The sequence below is a fragment of the Netta rufina genome, assembly GCF_964035555.1.
Source record: "Netta rufina genome assembly, chromosome: Z".
In the NCBI taxonomy this organism is placed as follows: Eukaryota; Metazoa; Chordata; class Aves; order Anseriformes; family Anatidae; genus Netta; species Netta rufina.
In genome coordinates this window covers 27,848,511-27,875,542 of record NC_140126.1, presented here as the reverse complement: position 1 = coordinate 27,875,542, position 27,032 = coordinate 27,848,511, and the positions used below count along the sequence as shown (strand labels likewise).

Here is a 27,032-nt window from a genome sequence, read left to right as displayed (position 1 = left end):
TACATTATGTTAGGATATTATATACCGCATTTCTTTTTACAAAGTTTTCATTTTACTACTGTTCATGGTTGCAAATACCTTCACTGGTCTCTGCTACTGTTTTTCCAGTGAGGTTTTGCAGTACAGATTTGTACTTAGACCGTTTGATTTTGGTAACCTCCTTGCCTACAAAGACTTCATATTGCAAAAAGTTCTTCATAAACATTTGTTATTGGCATCTACTAGCTTTGTTTTTGCTCTGACATGTCAAAACATCGGTCATTGATCTAAACCAATAGTACAGCTTGATCAGCATTTTCGATTCATCATTACATTTTCCTAACTCGTTTACAAGCATGACAGTATTTAATGTTATTACTTCATGCTCTTTTTATGACTAACACCACATCTCTTAGGGAAGCAGCGCAGAAAGAAAGGTTTATGGTTTAATTTGTTTTAAATAGAAAGGCTGTTTGGTACTTAGCCTTTGTAAACACTTGAAATAATTTCATGATTTGATTTCAGTTTATGAATAAAATGTAAAGTCTAATTAAAGCTATTTTAGATTATAACCATCCTCAGGAAATCAAATGAGTAATTCCGAGATCTACTTTATTAGCCTTGTGGTGTGCATCCCTGTGCATGCTGCAGCAAACTGTACTGTCATTTCAGTTTGTGAGTACAGTCTCACCGAAAATCAGTAGCTATAGAGTGTTCTTTTTCTTTGCTGTGTTTTGGATTTTTTGTTTGTTTGTTTTTTGCTTAATATTGTTTCATTGCTCATTCACCCTTACTCAGTAAAAACTCTACTGCTTTGTTCTCTTGAGATATTTGAAAATGAGATGCCCTTTCTGCTCAGCTACTCATCTGATCCCCTCTTGTGCTTTATTCCTGTCCGGCAGAATAAAGAGATTGCAGACTCTGGTCATTTATCACTATCGTTGAAAAGGCTACTAGAAAATAATTATGGTAGAATTATGATCTGGTAGCTTACTTTTTTATGCAGCAACTATGTATCTGCCTTAATGAAACTTATAAAAGTCAAGTTATACTTGGATTACTTTAAATTAACATTTCAGGTATGCCATCCTAAATCTTCTTTAAACTCCCCTGATGCCAGTAGTGTTAGTTAAGGTTCATATTAATATTAGTAAAGGCAGAATTTATTTGCTTTGTCTTTTTCTTGACCCATGTTTTCACATAACTGACCTCTCTTAATTCTTACACCCAAATTTAAGTAATGATGGCAGTTGCCTTGGTGCTTTTTTTGTATGTTGCCTTCAAGCTATAGAAGCTAACAAAGGTTTGCAAGATTTCATTGCAGTGCAGTGAAACTAGTTTTATGTGATTTTTTGCACTATTGGACTTGACAGAGAATTGTTCAGCTTTCTCAGCTCAAAATGATGTTATGACCAGAAAAGTCATTCCAGAAAGTGACACTTAATATTTAGATTTATCTTCCTTTGATAATTGTTTCCACTTGGTCAGTGTAGAGATTTACAGATGTTTAGATTTGGTAAATGTTGTTTTTAAACTGCACACACTTCATTAAACCTCTTATTATAAGGCAGTTTTCCTTGGAGGGACATAGTTGATAAAGAAAAATTGGTATGGCAAAATTTGAGACAGAAAGTTGGAGTGGCAAGATGACATTACAGAATATGAAAGGATCTTAGTCCAGAACGAGAAACTGAGGTCATGTGTATGGACAGTGATGAAGAGGCTCTATACAAAAAAAAAATGGGGTTGATAATGAATGGAACAAAGAAAATACCTAATAGATCCTGTGGGTGAGAGAGACAATGAAGCTGAGTGTTGAGAAATCTCTCGATTTCAGTAGGGATATAACCCTATACAGTCTCATCTTCTGCTAGAGAGAAATCTGTGACAAAAATTTTCAGAGTGTAAATTGTTGAAGAAGTACTTAATTTTCTTCCTGAAAGTGAATTAGTTAAGAAACTAGCAGTAACTCAGGTCCCGGTCCTGTGGTGAAGAGGCTTTCCTGTCCATGTCCCATGTCCCAGCCACATCATTTTCATGCAGTATGGGACTGAGTTACTTTATAAAACTTTCTTTTTTTTCTTTTTTTTTTTTTCTTTTTTTTTCCGGTTAAAGAACATATAAGGCATTTTGTGTCCACTTGATAAAAGTCAAATGCAGAATAAAATGGAAATTTCTATTTTAATCCTATCTGAAAGGAAATTCTCTTTGCAAATATCTGTGATTGTTAACTTCAATTATCTCTTGCTTGCATATGTGACCAACGAAGACGTAATCAGAAAACTAGCTTCTTAAAATTCTTGTTAAATAATTGTAATTTATTCAATTTAAAAATTATTTGAATATGACGTGTTGATAAATTTAATGCAAATTAATAAATGTAACAGCATTAACAAGTTTAGAAATTCTGATTTATTTATTTATTTATTTATTTTTACATAGTAGTATTGGCTGCTAAGATTTCTAAAGATTATAGAATCGTAGAATGGTTTGGGTCAGAAGAGACCCTTAAGAGTCATCTCATTCCAACACCCTGCCTTGGCAGGGACACCTCCAATAGACCAAGTTGATCAAAGTCCCATCCAGCCTGGTCTTCCAGGGACAGGGCATCCACAGCTTCTCTGGGCAACCAGTTCCAGTACCTCACCATCCTCTGAGAAAAAAAAAAAAATCTACCTAGTATTTAACATAAATCTATCCCTTTTTACTTTAAAGCCATTATCCCTTGTCCTATCACTAGCCCCCCTCACCAGCTTTCCTGTAGGCCTTCTGTAGTTACTGGAAGGTCTCTTTGGAGCTTTCTCTTCTCTAGGCTAAACAACTACATGTCCATGTTCAGCTTTTTTTCATAGGAAGGGTGTTCTGGCCCTTTGATCATCTTCATGGCCCTCCTCCTTCCTCCAACAGGTCCATGTCCTTCTTTGATTGGGGGGCCCTGAACTCAACGCAATATTCCAGTACTCGTCAGAGCAAAGTAGAGGGGGAGAATCACCTCTCTTGACCTGCTTGTCATGCTTTTTTTGATGCTGCCCAGAATATGATTGGTTTTCTGGGTTGCAGATGCACACATGGCCAGCTCATGTTGAGTTTCTCATCAACCAACACCCCTTTACCTCAGGGTGGCTCTCAGTCCATTTGCTGCCAAGCCTGTATTTGTGTTTGTGTGCCACCTTGCACTTGGCCTTGATGAATTTCATGACGTTCGCATGGGCCCACCTCTCAAGTCTGTCCAGGTCCCACTAGATGTCATCTCTTCCCTACGGCACCTCAGCCACAGCACACAGCTTGGTGTCATCAACATCCTTGCTGAAGGTGCACTCAACACAAGTGACAGGACCCGCGGGAACGGGGTTAAGCTGAGGCAGGGGAAATTTAGGCTTGACATCAGGAGGGGGTTCTTCACAGGGAGGGTGGTTGCACACTGGAACAGGCTCCCCAGGGAAGTGGTCAGTGCACCGAGCCTGTCTGAATTTAAGAAGAGATTGGACTGTGCACTTAGTCACATGGTCTGAACTTTTGGGTAGACCTGTGCGGTGTCAAGAGTTGGACTTGATGATCCTTAAGGGTCCCTTCCAACTCAGGATATTCTATGATTCTATGATTCTATGATTCAATCCCACGGTCTGTGTCAACAACTAAGATAGCACCAGTCCCAGTACTGACCCCTGAGGAACACCACTCATTACTTGTCTCTACTTGGACATTAAGCCATTGACCACAACTCCTTGAGTTCAGCCAATCCAGCCAATTCCTTATCCACTGAGTAAGCCATCCATCAAATCCACGTCTCTCCAATTTAGAGACAAGGATTTCATGTGGGACAGTGTCAAGTGCTTTGTACAAGTCCATGCAGATGACATCATTTGCTCTTCCCTTATCCACCAATGCTATTACCCTGTTGTAGCAGGCCACTAAATTTGTTAGTCATGATCTGCCCTTAGAGAAGCCTTGTTGGCTGTCATCAATCACCTCCTTATTTTCCATGTGCCTTAGCACTTTCTAAGGGGATCTGCAGGATCTCCAGGAGATCATTCTTTAATGCACAATAACTTATGCTTAATTTTTATGCTGAGCTGTGAGGTATCAGCTCTAGAGGACAGCCTTCCCAGAAGATCATTTAACCACTTTCCAAAGTGTTGTTTTTCTTTTTCATTTTTCCTCAGGCTTTTATTTATAACATGTGCTTCAAAGTATGATACTAGACCTCATAATGTAATTCTAATTTATGCAAAAAACATTTTTTTACCAGCTTTCTCAGTTCCTTTGGTAATAATACACAGTTGGTGTAGATTTCTCCTGTTGGCTTCATTTTTCTTTCTCATCTGTTTTGTGCGAAAGTGTTTTATTATCTTGATAAGAGAAGAAAATATGGCATTGTGCCTAGCAGTTGTATCTTCTAAGTCATTAATTCCAATTTTCACAATAAGAAGTGTTGTGTAAAACTTTCAGGTTTACAAGAGGGAAGCTTTTAAATAGCAACTCCTTTTGTAGAGGGAAATTGTGCTTTTCAGCTATACACTATGCAGGTTTTGAAGGTTTTACATTTTATTTTTCTCCCAGATACTTTCAATCAGTTCTAATCATAGCCAGCCAGTCTTCCTGTGTCCATCCATACATCCTGCCTGAGGGGTGCCATTTGTTGTCTCTCTTGTGCCCCTGAGGTTACAAACTCTCTACTAGCCTAAAACATTTTGTCAGGTTTTTGCTTTACTGGTACAGAGGTCAAATCAAATTAAAATTTGTGTTTAAATATAAACTGGATGTATAAAACAGTGAATTCTATAATTTTATTTGTGTGGTAATAATAATATGAAGACAATAAAGACAAATTTTAGGCCAGAATTCTGCTGTAATGACTCATAATCTGAATCGTTTCAAAATAATATTTGTTCTTAATTAGCAACACGATTAATCAGTGGGTTTGCTCATTGCTAAGGAATTAAATTTAAAATTAGGCTTATGCAGAATAAGCAGAACTCTTCAAACTGTATTTAAAATAAAAACAAAAATAAAAAGCGTTGAAGAGGTATCGCTACTGCCCACTGCCTATTTGATTTATTTTTTTATTTTGGAAATTATTTTCAGATACATGCTACTGGTTGTCAGGAAAAACAGGAGTGTGCAGCCTTAGCAGTTCCTGGTCTGGGATCACCAGCAGAAGATAACAGAACACAATAGATTTGGATGTTCATTTTATGACAGAAAGATTGGGAAACATTCCTTTCAATATATTTGGCAATTTACTGTGGTTCATACCCAACTGAAATTCAACACTGTTGCTCCATAGAGTGAAAATATTAACAGCTTTAGCATAAGCTAAGAAGATTATATCACCTCAACTCCCTTTTGAAACAGTGTATGGAACCTGTGACGAGACTTGGGTGTGGTACATTGTCTGTGTAAACATAAACTGTTCATTGTTATTAAAAAAAGAAGAAACTTATGTTAATTACTTTAACATACCTTTTGTAACATTTTATTGTGTTGCACAGTTCTGTACTATGAAACTCTTCTTGGGAACACTTGTGTTCAACACTATAGTAATGTGGGAAAGACTGTTTAGGGATCTCACTGGCCCATAGATCTCACATGGATATCTTTTCTTCCTGAAGTCATCATCTAAAACAATAGCAGTGATATTAAGGCTCTGTGCTGGACAACTTGTTCGTAGTCTGAAACAAAAGGTGGACACTGCAGCACTGAATCCTGTGGGAACAGGGCAGAAACCTGTATGTCCTATTTACTCCTTTCTGTGAGCATTGCTGTCTTTAGTTCAGACCAGTAACATGATCTTCACTGCAGCCAGCACTTCCTCCTTGACTTTGGCAGGCAGTGTGTTATGACAAGGTTCTCAATACAGCCACAGCATTGGCATAACCTCACTTAAATACCTTCCAGGCTACAGCTGGATCACATTCACATGTGGCCACACAGAAAAAATAAGCAAGAGCCTGCCTGCCAAAGGCTGAGTTGACACACTCAAAGTCCCTATCTAAATCTAGTCCAAAGTACATGAGTCTCAGGTGATTGATAGTGTAGTTTCAGTTTGCCCACAAGTCTTGACTTCTGCCTCCATTTCATACATTTAATTTTTATTCAGGCTTGAGGAGGCCTTTTTCTGATGCAGACACTGTGCAGCAGATTCCAGTTTCTTAAACTTGCATGCTAAGTTTTGTTAAAATAGAGCTCTGAGTTTCACATTTAAAAGGAAAAATGCATGTGACAATAATTTTAATAATCTGACAACATTAACCCTTCTCCTATGTTTAAAATAAATGCAACAAGCTCAACAAGACAGTTAAATGAAACCTACTCAGGATGTCTGCAGGGAGGCTGCCCTGTCTGGCCCTGGCAGAGATTTTCCATGTGTGTGGGTGACAACAGGCAGTGTCAGATCAGCTTGTGCATACTTCTGTTTTCAATACCAGGTTTCTCCCTCTACTACAGATTTTCTGACTTTCCTACTTTCTTATCAAACTGGTTCCTTTGTTTCCAAAGAATATATATTCCCAGAGAGGCCATCATACCCCTAAGCTCCAGAAGCTCAATACTCTCACTTGCAAATATCCATGTACTACATGGCATGCAGCAGGTTCAGATTCATGATCCAGCTGTGTGACAGGATTTTTAGCTCTTGCACAATAGGACTGTGCAGAAATGCTGCCCAGTGTAATCATTCATCTTTCTTTGTAGGCATACCAGGCAGTGACTACATCAATGCCAACTACATAGATGGATATAGAAAGCAGAATGCATATATAGCAACACAAGGGGCATTGCCAGAAACCTTTGGAGACTTCTGGAGAATGATGTGGGAACAACGGGGTGCAACTGTCGTCATGATGACAAAACTGGAGGAGAGGTCCAGGGTAAGGAAAGCAAGTCATTAATGCAAAGTTAGTATTATTTTACCTGTGAAATCACTTAGCTTAAATATTAGTTTCACCTGTGAAATTACAAAGTCATACTACTTATTTTGGAAGTTTTTAATCCTCTGAAAAAATTTAAATTTCTTGATCCACACTCAATCAAAAATATAATATATATTTTATATAGATAGATATAATGTATAAATAATATGTGTATATATTATTTATATATTTATATAATATATAGATAATATATAAATATATATTATATAAATAATATACATAATATAGTGTATATTGTGATAGTGAAGTTAATGTATGCCAACAGCATTCAGTTTTCACTTCTGCATGGTATAGATTACATATTCCTTAAGATCATTGACAATTTTGATTTGCTTAAAAACATAAGGATATTATTTTATCACATGCTGGCTGCAAGGAAAACTGCATTAACATACGCAGTAATAAAATAGAAAATTATCTGTGATATTTCAAATACAATTTTACAAGGTAAAGTAACATTAGAAAATTAACGGCTAAAACATAACGATACTTATAACAACAGTGTTGAATGGCTATTATTATAAAATAAAGAGAAACAAAAATAGCTTTTTTTTGTTATATAATGGAAATGAAAATGATGGAAAGAATATTAACAGACCACTCTGTGTGGCATGAAGATCACTGAGACATGGTGGAACAGCTCACATGACTGGAACGCAGTCATGGAGGGCTATGTCCTCTTTAGGAAAGACAGGCTGGGGAAGCGAGGGGGTGGGATTGCCCTTTATGTGAAGGAACAATTAGAACGTACCCAGCTCCAGCTGAAGGGTGAAGGACAAGTGGAGAGCTTGTGGGTAAGAATTAAGGGGTGGTCTGGTATGGGTGACACAATGGTAGGGGTCTACTACAGGTCTCCAGATCAGGAGGAGGAAGTCGATGAGGCCTTCCACAAGCAGCTGCTAGTAGCCTCACGATCAGGAGTGCTGGTCCTCATGGGGGACTTCAATGACCCAGACATCTGCTGGGTAAGCAACTCGGCCAGGCACGAGCAGTCCAAATGGTTCCTACAATGCGTTGAGGACAATTTCCTGATGCAGGTGGTAGAAGAGCCGACGAGGCGTGGGGTGCTCCTGGACCTCGTTCTTACCAACAGGGTAAGAACATCCCTTGTTAGGGATGTGAAGGTTGGGGGCAGCTTGGGATGCAGCGACCATGAGATGGTGGAGTTCCAGATGGAACTAGGCAAAGGAAGTAAGGCTAAAAGCAGCATTGCTACCCTGGACTTCTGAAGAGCCAACTTCGACCTCTTCCAGGACCTGCTTGGAAGTATCTCATGGGATAGGTTGCTAGAAGGCAAGGTTGCTTCTGCGAGCTGGGCTACATTTAAACAGTACTTCTTCCATGCTCAGGATCGGTGCATCCCAAGGAATAGGAAATCGGGGAAGGGGGGCAGGAAACCTGCATGGATGAGCAAGGAGCTCATCAACAAGATCAAAAGGAAGAGGAAGGTCTATGAAATGTGGAAAAAGGGCCTGTCCTCTTGGGAGGAGTATAGAAATGTTGTCAGGGCCTGCAGGGACGCTATGAGGAAGGCTAAAGCCCACCTAGAGATGAGGCTTGCGAAAGAGATAAAGAATAATAAGAACGTTTTTTTCAAGTATGTAAACAGCAAGAGGAAGATTAGGGATAATGTGGGTCCCTTGCTGAATGAGGGGTTGTCCTGGTCACAGGAGAGGCTGAGAAGGCAGAGATACTGAATGCTTTCTTTGGTTCAGTCTTTGCTTAAAGGACACTCCCCCAGGACTCCTTGCCCCTGGCAATAGGATAAAGGCTCTGGGAAATGGAGCGCTTCCCCCCCCCCCCCCCCTCCCCCCAGTGGATGTGGGAGTGGTTCAGGAGAGTGTGAATTGGCTCAATGCACTTAAATCCATGGGTCCCGATGGGATGCATCCATGTGTGCTAAGGGAGTTGGCAGATGTGATCACCGAACCGCTCTCTATCATCTTTGAAAGGTCCTGGAGAACGGGTGAGGTGCCTGAAGATTGGAGTCCAGCCAATGTCACTCCGGTCTTCAAGAAGGGCAGGAAGGAGGATCCAGGAAACTACAGGCGAGCCAGTCTCACCTCTGTCACTGGATAGGTATTGGAGCAGCTTGTTCTGGATGCTGTCTCCAAGCAATTGGAAGAGAAGAAGGTTATGAGGAGTAGTCAGTATGGATTCACCAAGGGGAAGTCGTGCTCGACCAACCTCGTTGCCTTCTATGATGGCATAACCAGCTGGGTAGATGGGGGAAGAGCAGTGGATGTCATCTACCTTGACTTTAGCAAAGCTTTTGATACTGTCTCCCATGACATCCTGCTAGCAAAGCTGAGAAAGTGTGGGATAGATCAGTGGACGGCAAGGTGGGTTGAGAAGTGGCTGACTGGCTGAGCTCAGAGGGTGGTGATCAGAGGAGCAGAGTCTGCCTGGAGGCCTGTGACTAGCGGTGTTCCCCAGGGGTCAGAGCTAGGTCTGGTCTTGTTCAACATCTTCATCGACGACCTTGATGAGGGAATAGTGTCTGCCCTCAGCAAGTACACTGATGACACAAAGCTGGGAGGAGTGGCTGACAAGCCAGAAGGCTGTGCTGCTGTTCAGCAAGACCTGGACCGGCTGGACAGATGGGCAGGAAGAAACCAAATGAGGTTTAATAAAAGCAAGTGTAGAGTCCTGCACCTGGGAAGGAACAACCCGAAGTATCAGTACAGGCTGGGGGATGACCTGCTGGAGAGGAGCTCTGAGGAGAAGGACCTGGAGGTCCTGGTGGACGACAGGTTGACCATGAGCCAGCACTGTGCCCTCGTGGCCAAGAGGGCCAATGGGATCCTGGCATGCATTAAAAGGAGCGTGGCCAGCAGGTCAAGGGAGGTGATCCTCCCCCTCTATTCTGCCCTGGTCAGGCCTCACCTGGAGTACTGTGTCTAGTTCTGGGCTCCCTGGTACAAGAAAGACAGTAATCTCCTGGAAAGAGTCCAGCAGAGGGCCACAAAGATGACACAGGGCCTGGAGCATCTTCCTTATGAGGAAAGGCTGAGAGACCTGGGTCTGTTCAGCCTGAAGAAGAGAAGACTGAGAGGGGATCTCCTCAGTGTATATAAATATCTGAGGGGTGGGGGACCGAAGGATGTAGCCAACCTCTTCTCAGTGGTTTGTGGGGATAGGCAATGGCTGCAAGTTAGAACGCAGGAAGTTCCGCACTGACATGCGAAAGAACTTCTTCACAGTGAGGGTGATGGAGCACTGGGACAGGCTGCCCAGGGAGGTTGTGTAGTCTCCTTCACTGGAGATATTCAAGGCCTTTCTGGAAGCCTACCTGGGCAACCTGCTGTAAGGAACCTGCTTTGGCAGGGGGCTTGGACCTGATGATCTTTCGAGGTCCTTTCCAACCCCTATAGTTCTGTGATTCTGTGATTTACTAGTAGAGTCCATATTTTGTGGCATACAATGCACATACATTCCCTGGGGAAAAAAAAAAAAAAAAAAGAGAGAGAGAGAGAGAGAGCAAAGGTACATCAAGTGGTCTCCTCCCCAACATATTGTACCCTAAATAACTCTGTGTGTTATGTTAAGTCATACTCAGACCCCACATCAATTTTTCCTGCTTGTGATGCTGTTACTGCTGGTAGGTGCACACATTGATTGTGTACGAAGCCACACAGCAGGTTCATTTCTGCAAACATATTATTGAGTCTTTTAGTGTAAACCAGAAGCTGCAGACAAATGTAGAAATCAGAAAAGGGGAGAAGGAAGGTGTGATTTTAACATCTATAACAATTGCTTCCTATGCAAAATTGCCATAATAAAACAACATAATTGCAAGTGATATGAATGCCATGAGTTAAATAACTGTTGTGGCTTAACTCCAGTGGGCAGCTCAGCCCCACACAGCCTCTCACTTACTCTCCTCAGGTGGGATGGAGGAGAGAACTGGAGCTATAAAAGTGTGAGAACTCATGGGTTGAGATAAAGACAGTTGGCTAGGTAAAGCGAAAGCCATGTGTACCAGTCAAACAAGGAATTCATTCACTACTTTCCCTCAGCAGGCAGGTGTTCAGCCACTGCCAGGAAAACAGAGTTCATCACACATAATAGTAGGTGAAACAAATGCCATCACTTCAAACACTCCCCCTTTTCTTCTTCTTTACCCAAATGTTTATTTTTCAGCTTGACGTCATACGGTATAGAATAGGTCTTGGGCCAGCTGTCCTGGTTCTGTCCCCTCCCAGGTCCTGGTGCACTCCCAGCCTCCTGGAGCAGAAAAGTCCTTGGCTCTGTGTATGCACTGCTCAGCAACAACTGAAACATTGGTGTGTTATCACCACTATCTTCATAAAAAATCCAAAACATAATATTATACAAGCCTCTACAAAGAAAATTAACTCTACCCCATCCAAAGCCATGACAATATCTCACAAGAGTGTCGACACAGGAAAAAATACTGCCACAGGAGTTCTGGGTTACATGCTCTTGGCAGTCTGTGTGAGAGGGTGGGGAGCTGCAAGTAGGAGGCAGGCTACAGGATTGCAAGTGGAAGGCCCATAACAATACAAAAGGTAAAGGTGCCTAAGGCACTGGGCAACATGTGGCAGCCAATGCCATAGATAAGAAGATCAAGAAAAGTTTGTAAAGAAAGAACAGAATGAGAAAGAGGGAAGAAGAAAGATTTATCATCCAGAAGATTTTTTAAATCAATAAAAAGTAGAAAACTGAACAATAGTTGATATTTCAGCAGCTTGTGGATGACCCCGACTTCAAAATGAACATGTTTTTACATGTGTAAGTTTCAAACAGGAGGCAATGCACCATACTCTGTTGTCATTGGTGTTTTTTTCATGTTTGGATACATATAGTTGCAATGATTACATAATTTGTTGAACATCTTGGCAAAAGTTGTTCCTTTCAGGAGGCTTAATGAAGTATGTATATACTTATTCTTTTAACGTTTCATTACTTTTTAAAAATAGTTTGCTTGTTTTGTTATGTTTTATTTTGTTTTCCCAGTTCAGATAATGTATGACATTTTAATTACAGAATCACTTTCTGCATGTAAATTCAACCTACATTAACACCACTACATGTATGTACCTGTTGGCAATTAGTACATAGCACAGGGTAATACTATCAGAAAGCTTTATTTTATCTTGAGACTGCAGGCCTTGGTTAGTCTAGATACTAAAAGTTGTTTGGAATTAAGCAAAAAAAATCTTCCTATTTCTTCACTAATTGCTTCTTATATAACAAAGTTGCTGCTAAACAGCATCAGTGCTAAGGAAGAAATACGATCCTAATAATCAGTTAATTTCAAAAAATTTACTGAAGTATTTTATAGTTATCTTAATACTGCAGGCAACAGACAGACACTGCCTAGAAGGACCTTTTTGTGTAACTAAATGAAATTGTATTCATTCTCTTCAATAATTTCTTACAAGAGTTTTAAACCACATATACCCTTTGCTGACTTCACGCTACAAAAACAGTGATCAGAATAGTAACCACCTCCACAAGTGATTAGCATTCAGCAGCAATACATTCCTTGAGTGTAGTGAGAGACCACAGAATCCAGTCAATGGATTGTCTGTTCATTCGGTGCTTGTGTCTGTATACTTCTTTGTACTTAATTTAGTTTATTCTGTATTCACAGATAAAATAACTTTCATACACTCAGTGTATACTATTAGAGACCATATATCTGTTACATAATTCAGCTCCAATCTAACTCAGATGGAGTCTGCAGCCCTGTGAATATGGCATACACATTACAGCTTTTCTTAATACATGAAGTATAAATAACGTAATTAATGGTATTGATGGTGAAGCAGGAATGCAAATCCCTATTTGTGAAAAGAATATGGTGAAAAGATTTCCTTGACATTTTTTCTTATGCTATCATTCTTACATAGAATAATCTATAGCAGGAGAGAAGTGAAATTTCAAACATGAAATACAAACTCAGTTAGATACCTTTAGGGATGAAGATCTTTGCTAATTTTGTTTCTTTTTTTTTTTCCCCTTTGATTCCTTTTGAGTGTTTTTGTGTCTTGGTAGCCTGATCATTATTCTTGCTGCAAGGCAAGATCATTTCTCTCTGGAATTTCATCTACTTTTCATCTTCATGTCATCATTTTTGTTTAAGTTTTTTGTTTGTTTGTTTGTTTGTTTCATTATGTAGTCCTGCAGTTTGATTTTTTTACCTGGATGGGATAGATAAAGATGGGGACTTTAATTGCATCTGCAGAAACAAAGTTGGTTCATTAGAATGAGTTACATGTCTGACTAACTTCAGCTTTGAGAATGTACATATTTTACATCTGAGTACATCAAATGGCAGTGTTAAAATAAATTCATAATTCATATGTTTGCCTAGCAGAAAGCCTTAGGAAAAGAGAAGATTTTTCACTCTTTGTTGGTTTCATTTGAAATATCATCACTTGGATCTCACTTGACATAAGCCAGACTAGAGAAAGAAAGTCAGTACCATCATCCAGCTATCATGCACATAATTTATATCAAAAAAGGATTCACTGGAAGTGAATAGAAGCGTGTTGCTAGCATAATTGTCACATTCATGGGCTTAATATGAATGAAAGAAAAGAAGAATATTAAAGACTGAAAATTAATCATTAAGAGAAGCAGTTGTATCTTACAGTAAGGAAAGCTATAAAGTGTATTAAGCATAAATATGTAATATGTTTCTTTCCTACTCCATGGTCCTCCTCTCCTTCTTCTCCTCCTCCAGCAGTGCAATTTTTCTTTTTACTTTTTCCCAGATCTTCTGAATTAATTTAATTTTCTGAGAATTTATGTGCTATAGAATGTGGTCCATTCTTTCAGTCAAGTAGAGTATATATTGATCTGAATGATCAGATGAAGATAAAGAATCTCTTTTATAGAAAATGTCTTTTATAGCAAAAGATAAGACCATCTCAAAGAGGAAGCATTCAGTCCTCTTCCCTGTTTCAGAGTAGTATCTTGTGGATTATTTACTTGAAAGAGAATTCAATCTTTTCCTTCTTTTTTATGTTTTTTTTTTTTTTTTTTTTTTTTAATTATTTTATATATACTTCATTGCTTTGAAACTGATAGAAAATACTCCCTCCTTAACCTCATTGGCAGTATGTTCTATGCTGGGACGATGACATCTAGGATTAGAACCTTCTGCCAAAAAAAACACCAGTAAGATCAAAGTTAAATGGCAATATAACGATCCTAGCAATTATCATTGAATAACAGAATCATTAAGACTGGACAAGATCTCCAAGATCATCTGTCCAACCGTCCACCTACCTCCAATATTACCCACTGGGCCATGTCTCTAAGTACCATGTCCAACCTTTCCTTAAACATTGCTGGGTATGGTGACCACACCACCTCCTTGGGCAACCCATTCCAATGTCTAACCACGCTTGCTGAGAAGAAATGTAATTTCCAACCTAAACCTCCCTTGGTGCAACTTCAGTCCATTCCCTCTAGTCCTATCACAAGTTGCCTATGAGAAGAGGCCGATCCCCAGCTCCCTGCACTTTCCTTTCAGGTATTTGTAGAGAGCAATGAGGTCTCCCCTGAGCCTCCTCTTCTCCAGACTAAACAACCCTGGTTCCTTCAGCCACTCCTTATAGTACTTGTGTTCCAGGCCCTTCACCAGCTTTGTCGCCCTTCTCTAGACACACCCCAGGGTCTCGATGTCTTTCTTGTACTGAGGGGCCCAAAGCTGAACATAGTACTTGAGGTGCAGCCTCACCAGAGATGAGTACAGGGGGCCAATGGATACCCTGGTCCTGCTGGATACACCATTCCTGATACTAGCCAGAATGCCATTGGCCTCCTTGTCCACCTGGGCACACTGCCGGCTCATGTTCAGGCAAAAAACAGATCCTTTTCCTCTGCACAGCTTTCCAGCCACTCTTCCCCAGGCTTGTAGTGTTGCATGGGATTGTTGTGGCGAAAATGCAGGACCCGGCACTTCACCATGTTGAACCTCATCCCTGTGGGCTCTACCCTTCGATCCAACCTGTCCAGGTCCCTCTGCTGGGCCTTCCAGCCCTCCATCAGATTGACACTTCCCCCCAGCTTGGTGTTGTTTGCGAACTTACTGAGGGTACACTCAATTCCCTCATTCAAATCATCAGTAAAAATATTAAAGAGAATAGTACCTAACACTCAACCCTGGGGAACACCACTCATGACTGGTTGTCAGCTGGATTGCTCAAATAAGAGCCAGATCCCAGCTATTCTGATGAAGAAAGCTTTAGTTTTCATACTGATATTACCAGCTTTGTTCAAATTTGCTAATGACTGACTGAATACCTGAGCATTCTGATAGCCTTATCTAGTCATTTGGCTGTCAGGAAGTGGTATCATCAATACTGCAAACCAAAAATATATAAATATTTAAGCACAGAATATTCATCCTGTAGTGTCAAAATTGAACATCTTAATACAGTGAGCATCCTGCGATATATGGAATCTCGAGTTTTTACTGGAAATAGGGAGGTAGAAACAAACCTGGTAGAAAAGTCGTATATCCTGTATTTTGTACCCCAGTAGTGAAATAGATGGGACTATTAGTATGGGTGCTGTGTCATTTCTATTTGTTGTGCGGGGCTTCATCAATAAACTTGAGATGTTTCATCCTTAGTATGTTTTGACATGTTATACTGGAGCTATTACAAAATTCTGGATCCAATATAAGTGGTATTAAGTTATCTTCACTAACATTAGTAGAAAAATCATCAGGACATGCACGTAACAATTCATTACAGAATATATATATTCATTAACATATTCCCAAGTGCTTGTGTGCTTTACAGCATTTACACAAAATGTAGTTGATTTATGTTCTTGGACATAACAGCTATATAGAAATGTTCTTTTTAAAAGTTGTGAAATGTATTTAAGTATAGGAAAATACAAATAAAATATTATCTACTTTTTGGTGGAACTAGAAAAAAATACATGTATTAATCTGGTGAGTAGTTAATAATTATTCTAGCATACGTATTACTAGATAGCACATAAATTGCAGATAGCATTATTTCATGTCAAGTTACATTATTTTACTAAAGAAGAATTAAATCTACATTTTTTTTTCATTGTTCAGTACCCAGTTTTAGTGGAAAACCAATAACTTCTTATTCAATAATGTACTATTGGAATTTTGTTTCATTTCTTTAGCGTTCTCAGCATACTAAGATGAGTCAGGAGGCGAATGAATGAGAAAGCTGTCTGGCCAAAAGGAAAATAAATAAATAAATAAATAAATAGAAATCTAAACTCATGTACACCATGTGTTCACCAGATTTACAAAAATGAAAATAAAATTGTGTAGGTTTGTACTGTTTTCTTTCACTGTTACAGAATGTGATGGCCATAGTCCAGGAATTCCTGTACCGTTGTAGGAGTTAGAGCAGGAGGAGTCATCGTCTATCTCATCTGAACTGTAAAACTCAGCCATATGGCAGTTCATTTTGGAAGCATTCTCAGGGGCACAGCTCTCATTTAAAAGCAGTCAGTCATAGGTGTTTAATTCATTCAGTGCCCATGGCCTGACCATGACCATGACTAGTGCCATGACCTAATCATGAATGTATGCTAACATAGAGTACACCCACCTAAAGACCATTTTTCTAGGCATATAACAGGTGGAAGTGCTATCCAAACGGGCCTCAGCTAAAGCTTAGACTGCATGTCACTCAGAAAAAGAGCTGTACACATGCTATACTATAAGCAGGGTTAATGTTATGTGAAAAGGCATGCTGTAAACACCACTATATAGGCTGCAAGTAGTTTTCTCAGGCCTCATCTGGCTATTTTGGCTTACACACGTTTGGAGTTGAGGACATACAGAATGAATGTTCCATGTTAGAATATATTACTAAATTACAGAGAATTTAGAGGAGAACGTCAACAATCAGATGTTGGAGCAATGATATACAGGGAAAAGAATTGGATGTATTTTATATATAAAACAGTGAAAGAAAACATATTACTCTTCCAGCACGTGAAAAGCTGTTAAAAAGATCATGGCAATCAACAGTTTTCTCCTCCTGTGGGCCTCTAAGAGAAAGAAATCAACTTTGCAGCAAAGCTGTTGAAAGAACTTCCAGAATACAATGTTATGAATGGAGCAAATTCTGTAGAATTCTTCAGTCTTTTCCACTGTAAGCTTTCAAAACCTAATTGAAAAGGTATTGCAATACCTCCTCCTGTCACAAATGCTTGTCAAAGCACCACCAAGTTTTTCATTTTTTGATTCAGTGCTCATCAATGATGTATTTTTTCACTTTGCTTTAAGGTAAGGTGATAGTTTTATGGAAAATAACATTTTCCTGAGGCATATGTTTAGACAATGGTTTAATCAAAACTGTATTGTAATTCTGTAATTTGACTTTATTTACCTGGTTCTTTTGCTTTGTGCTTTGTAAGACACAAAGGACTGCCTCATAGAATTATTTTCTTATTGCAGACATAGGGACTCTGCCACATAAAGAGAATGGTCATTGACATTTTGAGTTATAACCTTTCCTTGCAAAAGTAAAATTGTGAAAATTTGTTTCAAAATGCAAAGATTAGTTATGTTTGTTTTAGCACTGCACCCTGTTACTTCAGAGGAATTTCAGACTTGAAAAGGTCAGTGAATTTATTCAGTGTTATTTATAAAAAAACAACCCCAAATTTCCTTATGTGTCAGATTCTGTGTAAAGACTTAGGATTTGTCCCATGGTCAGGTATGCCAATGACTACCTCAGGTTATGCAGGGCCTCATGCAATCTGGTCTTGAACACTTCCAGGGATGGGGCATCCACAACTTCTCTGGGCAACCTGTTACAGTGCCTCACCATCCTCTGAGTGAAGAATTTCCTTCTAACATCTAATATAAATCTCCCCTCTTTTACTTTAAACCATTCCCTCAAACTTCCTTGTTTTTCCTTGTGGTGGTTCCGCTCGAGTGGGCAGCCAAGCTCCACCACAACCACTCTCTCACTCCCCTCCTCAAAGTGGAACAGGGAGAAAATACGATGAAAAGGGCTCAAAGGTTGAGATAAGGACAAGGAGATCACACAGTAATTATTGTGATGGGCAAAACAGACTCGGCATAGGGAGATGGTAAGATTCATTGGTTATTACTAACAAGCTAGAGAAGTGAGAAACAAAGGAAAGAAACCAAAACCACCTTCCCCCCCCCCCCCCCCCATCCACCCTCTTCCACCTCCTCTACTATTTTTTTATTGCACAAGTATTGTTATAATTCAGCATTGTAGAGTCACTTTCTTTTGAAGCAAGACTGTTTGAAAATGTCCTCTGAAATCTTTGTCTGCAAAAGGCTATTGTTAATAAAACCAAAGGAAAAAAGCTTGTCACATACTTCTGTTATTTGTTATTTCAGATTTAGCATAATTCATATGCTATTCTTACAGCAAGGAATACACTGTATGAATCAGCCTGTTATTAGTTTACTATGTCTTCCCTAAACTGCGTTTTGCCCTTATAATCTCGTGTCTGTAACAGCTGGCTCATGTGTTAAGAATCACCTGAAGGGGCTTTTCAGCCTGAATGATGGAACTTTGTACTGGAAAATTATTTCTCTACCTGTTTCTCTACCCTTGAATGTCACTAATCCTTGTATTCATATGTTCATATGGAAATACACTTCCTTCAGCTCTGTTGGTGCAAGACATCACCCTCTCTAGTGTCTGTAACTTGCTGAAGTGTGAATATCCACAAATATTCTTAAGAACTCTGGCAGCTACTTAAACTCCTCAAGTCTGAAATGTTCTCAGTGTTCTCATTTTTGATGGAAAAGAAAGCATTTATATTTTCTTTTACTTTTGCTTGCAGGGACTGCCCACACTTCCAAGAAGAGTAAGGGTGTTCTGTGTTTAAGAATTGTAGAGAAAGAAAATGTTGGAGGGGCAGACTGAAAGTGGCTGTCATTAGTTATGTCTTTTAGCAGTGTCTACTACTATGGTGCTTACAAGATTGTAAAATATATTTCTAGTCTTTTGGGAGCTGCTCTCATCTCAGATGTGGTGGCTTGGCAGTATGCAACCAGTCATCCAGAGATACGGACTGTTAGAGGTATGCTTGTCATTACAGGCAATTTAATTTCTCTTCAGAAGCACCAGTGAGTTCTTTCATGTGTGTGTTTCCTTTTCCTTGCCACTTTTAGTGACAGGTAAGAGAACATTAGAGAGTTATCGGTGGATGTTATTTTTTCTTTATTCATGTAAAGCTGGGGGGACAAAAAAACTCTCACTGCATACAGGTGAATATAGTCTGCAGAGGAAAAGCTCAACCCTTGAAACTGGGAATTGGGTGGGTAAGAAGAGGATGAAGATCATGAAATTCACCAAAGGCTTGTTGTGACTTAGTCTGAAAATAAATCAACTCCTTCATCTTTATTTTTGTAGAAAGAAACACTTTATCATCACCACACCTTACCACATTAGAACTGTCAGTTTTCTAAACAGCATATACAAGTGAGGAAGAAATTCCCCTTAACAGAAGCATCTTAAGCACGTTAAATGCATTTATCAAACACTAATCAAAATAGACTTGTTGACATTTATTTTTAAAGTTTGGGTGACTCAAGGGGTTTGAGATTTATTTTTTTCTCTGTGTGGAAAATTATTAATGTGTAACCTCTGAAAATAAACTAAGCACTGCAGGGTGGGATTGTAGCATAGTTCATTTTGAAAATTTTGGATAAAACTTTTTACAGGACCTGTCTCTCAGAAAATAGCAACTGAATTAATTATATATATATATATATATATATTTTTTTTTTTTTTTGATGGTGAAAGCCAATGGAAAATGTTCTGATCTCTCACAGAGGTAAATTGTTAGGAGTGTTGGAAATGTAGAATTTATGATCACAGAAACAGAAGTCTAAGAGGTAGGTAAAGTCATATCTTAAGACCTCTTGTCCTGAGAAAAAACAAGAGGCAGAAGGAATAGAATATATAGTTACATCAACTTATGCTGCATATACCCTTCAAGAATTTCAAATTCACATCTGTCTAAAATCATTTTTTCTTTCTAAAAACTTGGTACATATTTTCCTTGGTTCCCAATTTCAGGTAATATATACAATGCTTTACAAATCGTATTTATTTTTGAACGGATTCCAGTGTCAGCTTCTAGCAACAGTCTTCTGCATAAACTAGTTATCACAGAACATATTTTAGAAAAATTCTAAAATTATTGGAGTTTATTTTAGAAAAAAAACTCATAAATGAGTAAAAACAAAATCTGATCATATAAGATCAGGCATATGAGCATATGAGTTTTCTTCCAGGTTAGATGAAAAGGAGAAATTTTGTACAGTTTTCTGAATCTAGTTATATGTTTAACAGTAGATTACTATACTTCCGGTACCTTTACTTAACACTTCCCCAGTAGTATCTCAGATGGAAATACATTAGAAAACTTTGTTTTTTGAGAACATATTTGAAAGTTACAACTAGTTAGTTCTGGTGTACAGCATGGTAAAAAGTCCTTTAAGAGAGTGCAACAACAACAACAACAACAAAATAAAATGGGTATTTTCTGTTGTTTTCAAAGGTGTTGGTAGTGTAATGTGTTCTCAGTTTCCGTTTAATTTTTGTGTTGAAAATGGATATCTCTCTATTAAATTTGGAAGTTATTTTTCATCCAATCTCTAGTGAGAAAGCTAGTCAGCTTCTCAGGCATGCTTTCTAGAACTGCCATTGCTTCTATGAGTGTATGATTTATGTGTGGGAAATATCTGAAGGACAAAGTGAACTACACATTTAGTAGTAGGTAAGCAGGCACTTTCCTCATATTCATTCTATCAAAAGTGGCATGGAGTCTTCTAAAAATTTTATTCATTTTTAAAAAATCATTCAAATCCAAACCAGTTTAGTCTAGTGTACCTCAACAGGATTACAAACAAAATTTTCCATTAAAAAACATATATAAGGTGTTATCCTATAGGAAATAAAACAAACCACAACTTTTCTGGCTAAAATATAGATAAGCAAGTTGCACTGTACCTATGTTAATGATAAAAGGAAACAAAATTTACTATATTAAAATAACTCAATTGAAAATATAGCTTTCTGTCTGATTTTCAGAAGGTGACATGGCTTCTTTTACTATTAGGAATCCTGCAAAATAAATCACTGATATTTATACCTAATATTTATACTTATTGTACCTAATAATTGTTTTTTCGCTCAGTGGCACAAGGAAGGATTTACGTAATTCCTGCATATAAGTATTTTTGTATAGTTTATACACAATTTATATAATTTTCTAGACTGTAATATCAATAAACATTTTTTGTTATTTTGTTTCAACTCCATATCTATAAATTAAGCTATCACTTTCTGTAAAAACTGCATCTAATGAACATTCATCACCTGCTTCAGTGGTCAGTCTTTTATTCTTCTGTTTATGTAGATTACTTGTTCACAAAATGTGATTTCTGAACCATAATTAATCTGTGCCTTCTAATCCTCAAACTAAAATGATTTGAAAGCAAAAGCTACTCATGACCGGCGAATTTGAAAGTATTCTAAGTCTTTAGTGGATAGAATGAGAAAGCTAGAGAACAAATGGGTTTCCAAGATGAATTTTTAAATTTTCTGGTTTAGGGAATCTTTTATTTTATTTAATTTTATTTAATTTTATTTAATTTTATTTTATTTTATTTTATTTTATTTTATTTTATTTTATTTTATTTTATTTTATTTTATTTTATTTTATTTTATTTTATTTTATTTTTTCTGGATTAGTATGATAACCTACATTTTTATCAGAAATACTGTTCAATATTCTGCTGTTGTTTCTTACAGCTTGCTTAATTCTCACTGAATGTGACGAATCTGGCTTAGAGTGATTAATGAAGACATTTGTTAAACAACTACAAAGCATTATTACTGAACTCTGAATACACCTTTCTCTAGTATATGCAAGTCTAATTCATAAGAATTTGTTGTTACAAACAAAACTGATACTGATTCAGTTTAACACATCAGTCAATGAAAGCAAAAGATTTTCCTTTAATCCCCCTACTATTCAGCAACATCTTCTATGATTATTTTAGGAACTTTTCATTCTTTTTCTCAGAGTAACTTCAATTCTAATTTATTTTTTATTTTTTATTTTATTTTATTTTTTTACCTGAAAAAAATCATTGAGTCTCAGAAAAGATTATAAACTTATGGTTCTTCAATGCATCTTCTTACTCAGAATTATTTCAGCTTGTTAATGTTCTAATCTATGGTATTTTTAAATGGAGATTTCTCTGAATGGAAAGTCCAGTGTCTTTTAAAATGTTTTGAATGAATTTTCTCTGTCAAATCATGTTTTTTAAATGTCCATGAGCATATTTTTTTATATGTTTCATAATACTGAGCTGAGAAAGAAATTATATTTTCTCACAATGTACTTAATAGTTGCTCGTGCTTTTATTTCTCTCTGTGTTATTTCTCAAATAAATTCAATGTCTTACTAAGATCTTTCTATACACACCAAATGTGTTTTATACTAGCATCAGAGCAATGTTTATATGTTATGGGACCAATGTGAAATGTATTCCATATGGCAGATATTCAATAGCTTGCATATTTACTCGATTGATACTATTATTAAATTCTACTTTGTGAAAGAGGAATTACTTAGGTCTTTGTCCTGGTTTTGGCTAGGACAGAGATAATTTAATAATAATAATAATAATTTATAATAATTATAATTTCTAATATTTTAATAATTATAATTATAATTATCAAATAGTTATTTATATAAATTATTTATATAATATTTATAATTTATAACATATTTATATGATTGTTTATATATAATTATTATATAATACATCATTATTAAATATTTTAATTATAATTATAATTTATATTATTTTGATAATTTATAATATAGAATTTATAATAATTAATGCTGGCAATACCGGTTGTTCTCTGGATACCCAGTACCCTGAGCTAGTGGAAGGGGATTGGGAGCAGAATGTGGCCCTCACTATCCACAAAGAAATGGTTGGTGACATGCTACGGCACTTGGATGTGCGCAAGTCGATGGGGCCGGGTGGGATCCACCCGAGGGTACTGAGAGAACTGGCAGAGGAGCTTATGATCATTTATCAGCAGTCCTGGCTATCGGGGGAGTTCCCAGTTGACTGGCGGCTAGCAAACGTGACGCCCATCTACAAGAAGGGCCATAGGGCAGACCCGGGGAACGATAGGCCTGTCAGTTTGACCTCAGTGCCAGGGAAGCTCATGGGGCAGATTATCTTGAGAGTCATCACGCGGCACTTGCAGGGCAAGCAGGCGATCAGGCCCAGTCAGCATGGGTTTATGAAAGGCAGGTCTTGCTTGACGAACCTGATCTCCTTCTAAGTGACGTGCTTGGTGGATGAGGGAAAGGCTGTGGATGTGGTCTATCTTGACTTCAGCAAGGCTTCTGACACCGTTTCCCACAGCATTCTCCTCAAGAAACTGGCTGCTCTTGGCTTGGACAGGTGCATGCTTCGTTGGGTTAGAAACTGGCTGGATAGCCGGGCCCAAAGAGTTGTGGTAAATGGAGCCAAATCCAGTTGGAGGCCAGTTACTAGTGGCGTTCCCCAGGGCTCAATGCTGGGGCCGGTCGTCTTTAATATCTTCATCGATGATCTGCATCATTGAGTGCACCCTCAGTAAGTTTGCAGATGACACCAAGTTAGGTGCATGTGTTGATCTGCTCAAGGGTAGGAAGGCTCTGCAGGAGGATCTGGATAGGCTGCACCGATGGGCTGAGGTCAACTGTATGAAGTTCAACAAGGCCAAGTGCCGGGTCCTCCACCTGGGGTGCAATAACCTCAAGCAGCGCTACAGGCTGAGAGAGGGGTGGTTGGAAAGCTGCATGGCAGAGAAGGACCTGGGAGTGATGGTTGATAGTCGGCTGAATATGAGCCAGCAGTGTGCTCAAGTGGCCAAGAAGGCCAACGGCATCCTGGCTTGCATAAGAAACAGTGTGACCAGCAGGGCTAGGGAGGTGATTGTCCCTCTGTACTCAGCTCTGGTGAGGCCTCACCTCGAGTACTGTGTTCAGTTTTGGGCCCCTCGCTACAAGAAGGACATCGAGGTGCTTGAGCGGGTCCAGAGAAGGGTGACGAAGCTGGTGAGGGGCCTGGAGAACAAGTCCTACGAGGAGCGGCTGAAGGAGCTGGGCTTGTTCAGCCTGGAGAAAAGGAGGCTCAGGGGCGACCTTATTGCTCTCTACAGATACCTTAATGGAGGCTGTAGCGAGGTGGAGGTTGGTCTGTTCTCTCACGTGCCTGGTGACAGGACGAGGGGGAATGGGATAAAGTTGCACCAGAAGAGTTTTAGGTTGGATCTTAGGAAGAACTTCTTTACCGAAAGGGTTTTTAGACATTGGAACAGGCTGCCCAGGGAAGTGGTGAAGTCACCATCCCTGGAAGTCTTTAAAAGACGTTTAGTTGTAGAGCTTAGGGATATGGTTTAATGGAGGACTTGTTAGTGTTAGGTCAGAGGTTGGACTCAATGATCTTGAGGTCTCTTCCAACCTAGAAATTCTGTGATTCTGTGATTCTGTAATTTTCCTTCTAGTATGCACTGCTTAGCCGCTGGCCAGGTTAAACCATAGTCGTAATATTTTTAGCTGTTGTAAATTGATTTTTTTTAATTGTATCTATACTTACTGATATTTTTGACCATCTATACCATTGAATGTAGTACCCGTTATGGAAGAAGTTATTATAAGCATTACTATCAGAAAAACAATTCTTATGGAAAATAAAATAGATTTATTGTGTTGGATTCATAGCATTTGTTGAACATTCTGACTCCACATACTTTGAAAGCCTACAGTGATATATGCTCAGGTGTGTAACAAATGACAGTTTTAATGTCTGAAATAATTCTATATTCTTCACTGCAGGTGAAGTGTGATCAGTACTGGCCAAGCAGAGGCACAGAAACTTATGGACTGATCCAAGTGACCCTTTTAGACACTGTTGAATTGGCAACATACTGTGTTCGTACATTTGCACTTTACAAGGTATTTAATTCCTTTCCTTTTCCCTCTTCAATTTCCACTTTCTCCCCCCCACTTCCCTTCATGAAAAATTTTCCCTTCATGAAACACTTCTACTGATAGAGTATATTCTTATCTCAGCATGGAGTTTTGTAGGTTAATACAAAATTCTCACTATGAAAAACAACTTAACTGAATGCATTTATTTTATATTAACTAAATTGACTATGAACTGACTATTGAATATTAAATTGACTATTAACTGAATGCAATTATTTTATATTAACTAAAGCACAGCCACTTGCTTTGATGCATTAGTTTGCCATATAGTTAAAGCTCATGCGTTGTTTGAAGCATGTAATACAGAATGTAAGAAACATTTCCCTCCATAGCTTGAGTTCGGTTTCTGTGTTCCCAAATGGGATTTCAATGATCTTCTCCTCTACATAAGCTACTGCAGTTGTTTCACTCAAGAGTGCCAATATGACATCAAATTAAAATTTTGTCATGAAGGTTTTTTTTTTTTTTTTTTTTTTTTTAATTCCTTAGAATGGTTCAAGTGAGAAAAGGGAAGTGAGGCAATTCCAGTTCACTGCCTGGCCTGACCATGGTGTCCCAGAACACCCAACACCATTCTTAGCTTTCCTGCGACGAGTCAAGACCTGTAATCCGCCTGATGCTGGACCTATGGTCGTGCATTGCAGGTAAGCCCATTTTATTATGTCAAAATTATTGCTTTTAGGTTTATTGAAGATTAAAACATTTTCTTCTTTCATACAGACTTCTGTGTCTGTCAAAGAAAGAGATGGTTACTGAAAATTATGGACCAGAGTATGGCACTGCCAACTTGGATGGGTCAAAATTATTTTATATGGTCTGTGCAAGAGGAATTAATTTTAGAATAACCAGCGGTTTGCAGGGTGAAAGCATGACACTAGTCTGCAGGGAGAATACAGAAGTATCTGTGTCTTTCAGATGGTGGCACGAAAAAGAAAATACGATCCTATTGGTTTAAGAACCTGCATATTGAAGATTATTATTTAAACAATAAAACACCTTTTGAAATTATTACTTACATTGTGTATGAAAGTAAAGAACATTAAAATTAAGAACAATAAATGGCAACTTTGACTGAAAATAGGTTAATGTGTTTTCAAGGAAAAACCCTTGAGGACTGTGAGGAGATGGAATGGTAAAGGGCATAGCTGGGGTATGAGCTGAGGCTGAGGTCAGTGTCTGGGAAATGAGTGCTCCATGCAGTTTGCAGATCTCCATACAAGGGATGAATTAATAAGCTTTAAAAAGAACATCAGCTCCTCTTGATGGTCTGATAGTAAGGGAAATAAAAAGGAAGAAAAGGAGATACTTCAGAAATATCTGAAAAGAGCAAGTCTTGTAGAAAGCCTTAGAATCACACTAAAAGAATCACCAGCATGCATCTGCCTATTCTGATAGAAAAAAATCTGCAAGATGGAACCCCTTCACTCCTGCATTATGTTGTTATAGTTTACAAAGTTTACTGTGCTGTTCCTTTCAAAGTGAATCCCCAAGATCAATGATTTCTGTGGAATTCATTTAAGTATATCTTCAACTAATAAGGCTAATGACTACTCCTTATTCACTGAAACTATGCATGCATAGTGTATTTGAAAAGCAGTCTTGTTTTTGTCGTCCAACAACTGAGGATAGGAATTACCAGGATTAGAGCACACCAGTCTTTTACTTCTCACCTTTTACATGTTTGTAAGCCATCCACGGAAGCTGGTTATTTGAACATTTCCAAAGTGATTAAAAGAGACTTTTGTAAATGAGACAGGAAAATAAAATCAACAGGAAAATAAAATAATCAGTACTTAAATGTGGAAAGCCACAGATCAGAGAACATGAGACAGAGATTTAATGCTTATTGAAATGCCATGGTTAGAACCTGGAGTAATTATAATAGTATTTCAGTAATAATATTGCAGGCTGAGGGAAGTGATTCTCTCCTTCTCTACTTCTGCCCTTGTGAGGCCCCACCTGGAGAGCTGAATCCAGGTTTTGGGCACCCAATATAAGAAGGATGTGGACCTGTTACAGCCAGTCTAGAGAATGGCCATGAAGATAATTAGAGGGCTGGAGCAGCTCTATTAT

General features: G+C 38.4%; 1 protein-coding gene across 1 annotated transcript in view; it reads left to right on the top strand.

Annotated features, from left to right (window-relative positions):
- PTPRD (protein tyrosine phosphatase receptor type D) overlaps positions 1–27,032 on the top strand; it is a gene marked incomplete at its 3' end in the record, with an annotated part of 401,990 nt that overhangs the window by 340,907 nt on the left and 34,051 nt on the right. The window contains exons 26-28 of the mRNA XM_084305402.1: positions 6,673–6,848; positions 24,804–24,923; positions 25,449–25,603. Coding sequence (XP_084161528.1) covers positions 6,673–6,848; positions 24,804–24,923; positions 25,449–25,603 — 451 coding nt within the window. The remainder of the gene's footprint in view (positions 1–6,672; positions 6,849–24,803; positions 24,924–25,448; positions 25,604–27,032) is intronic.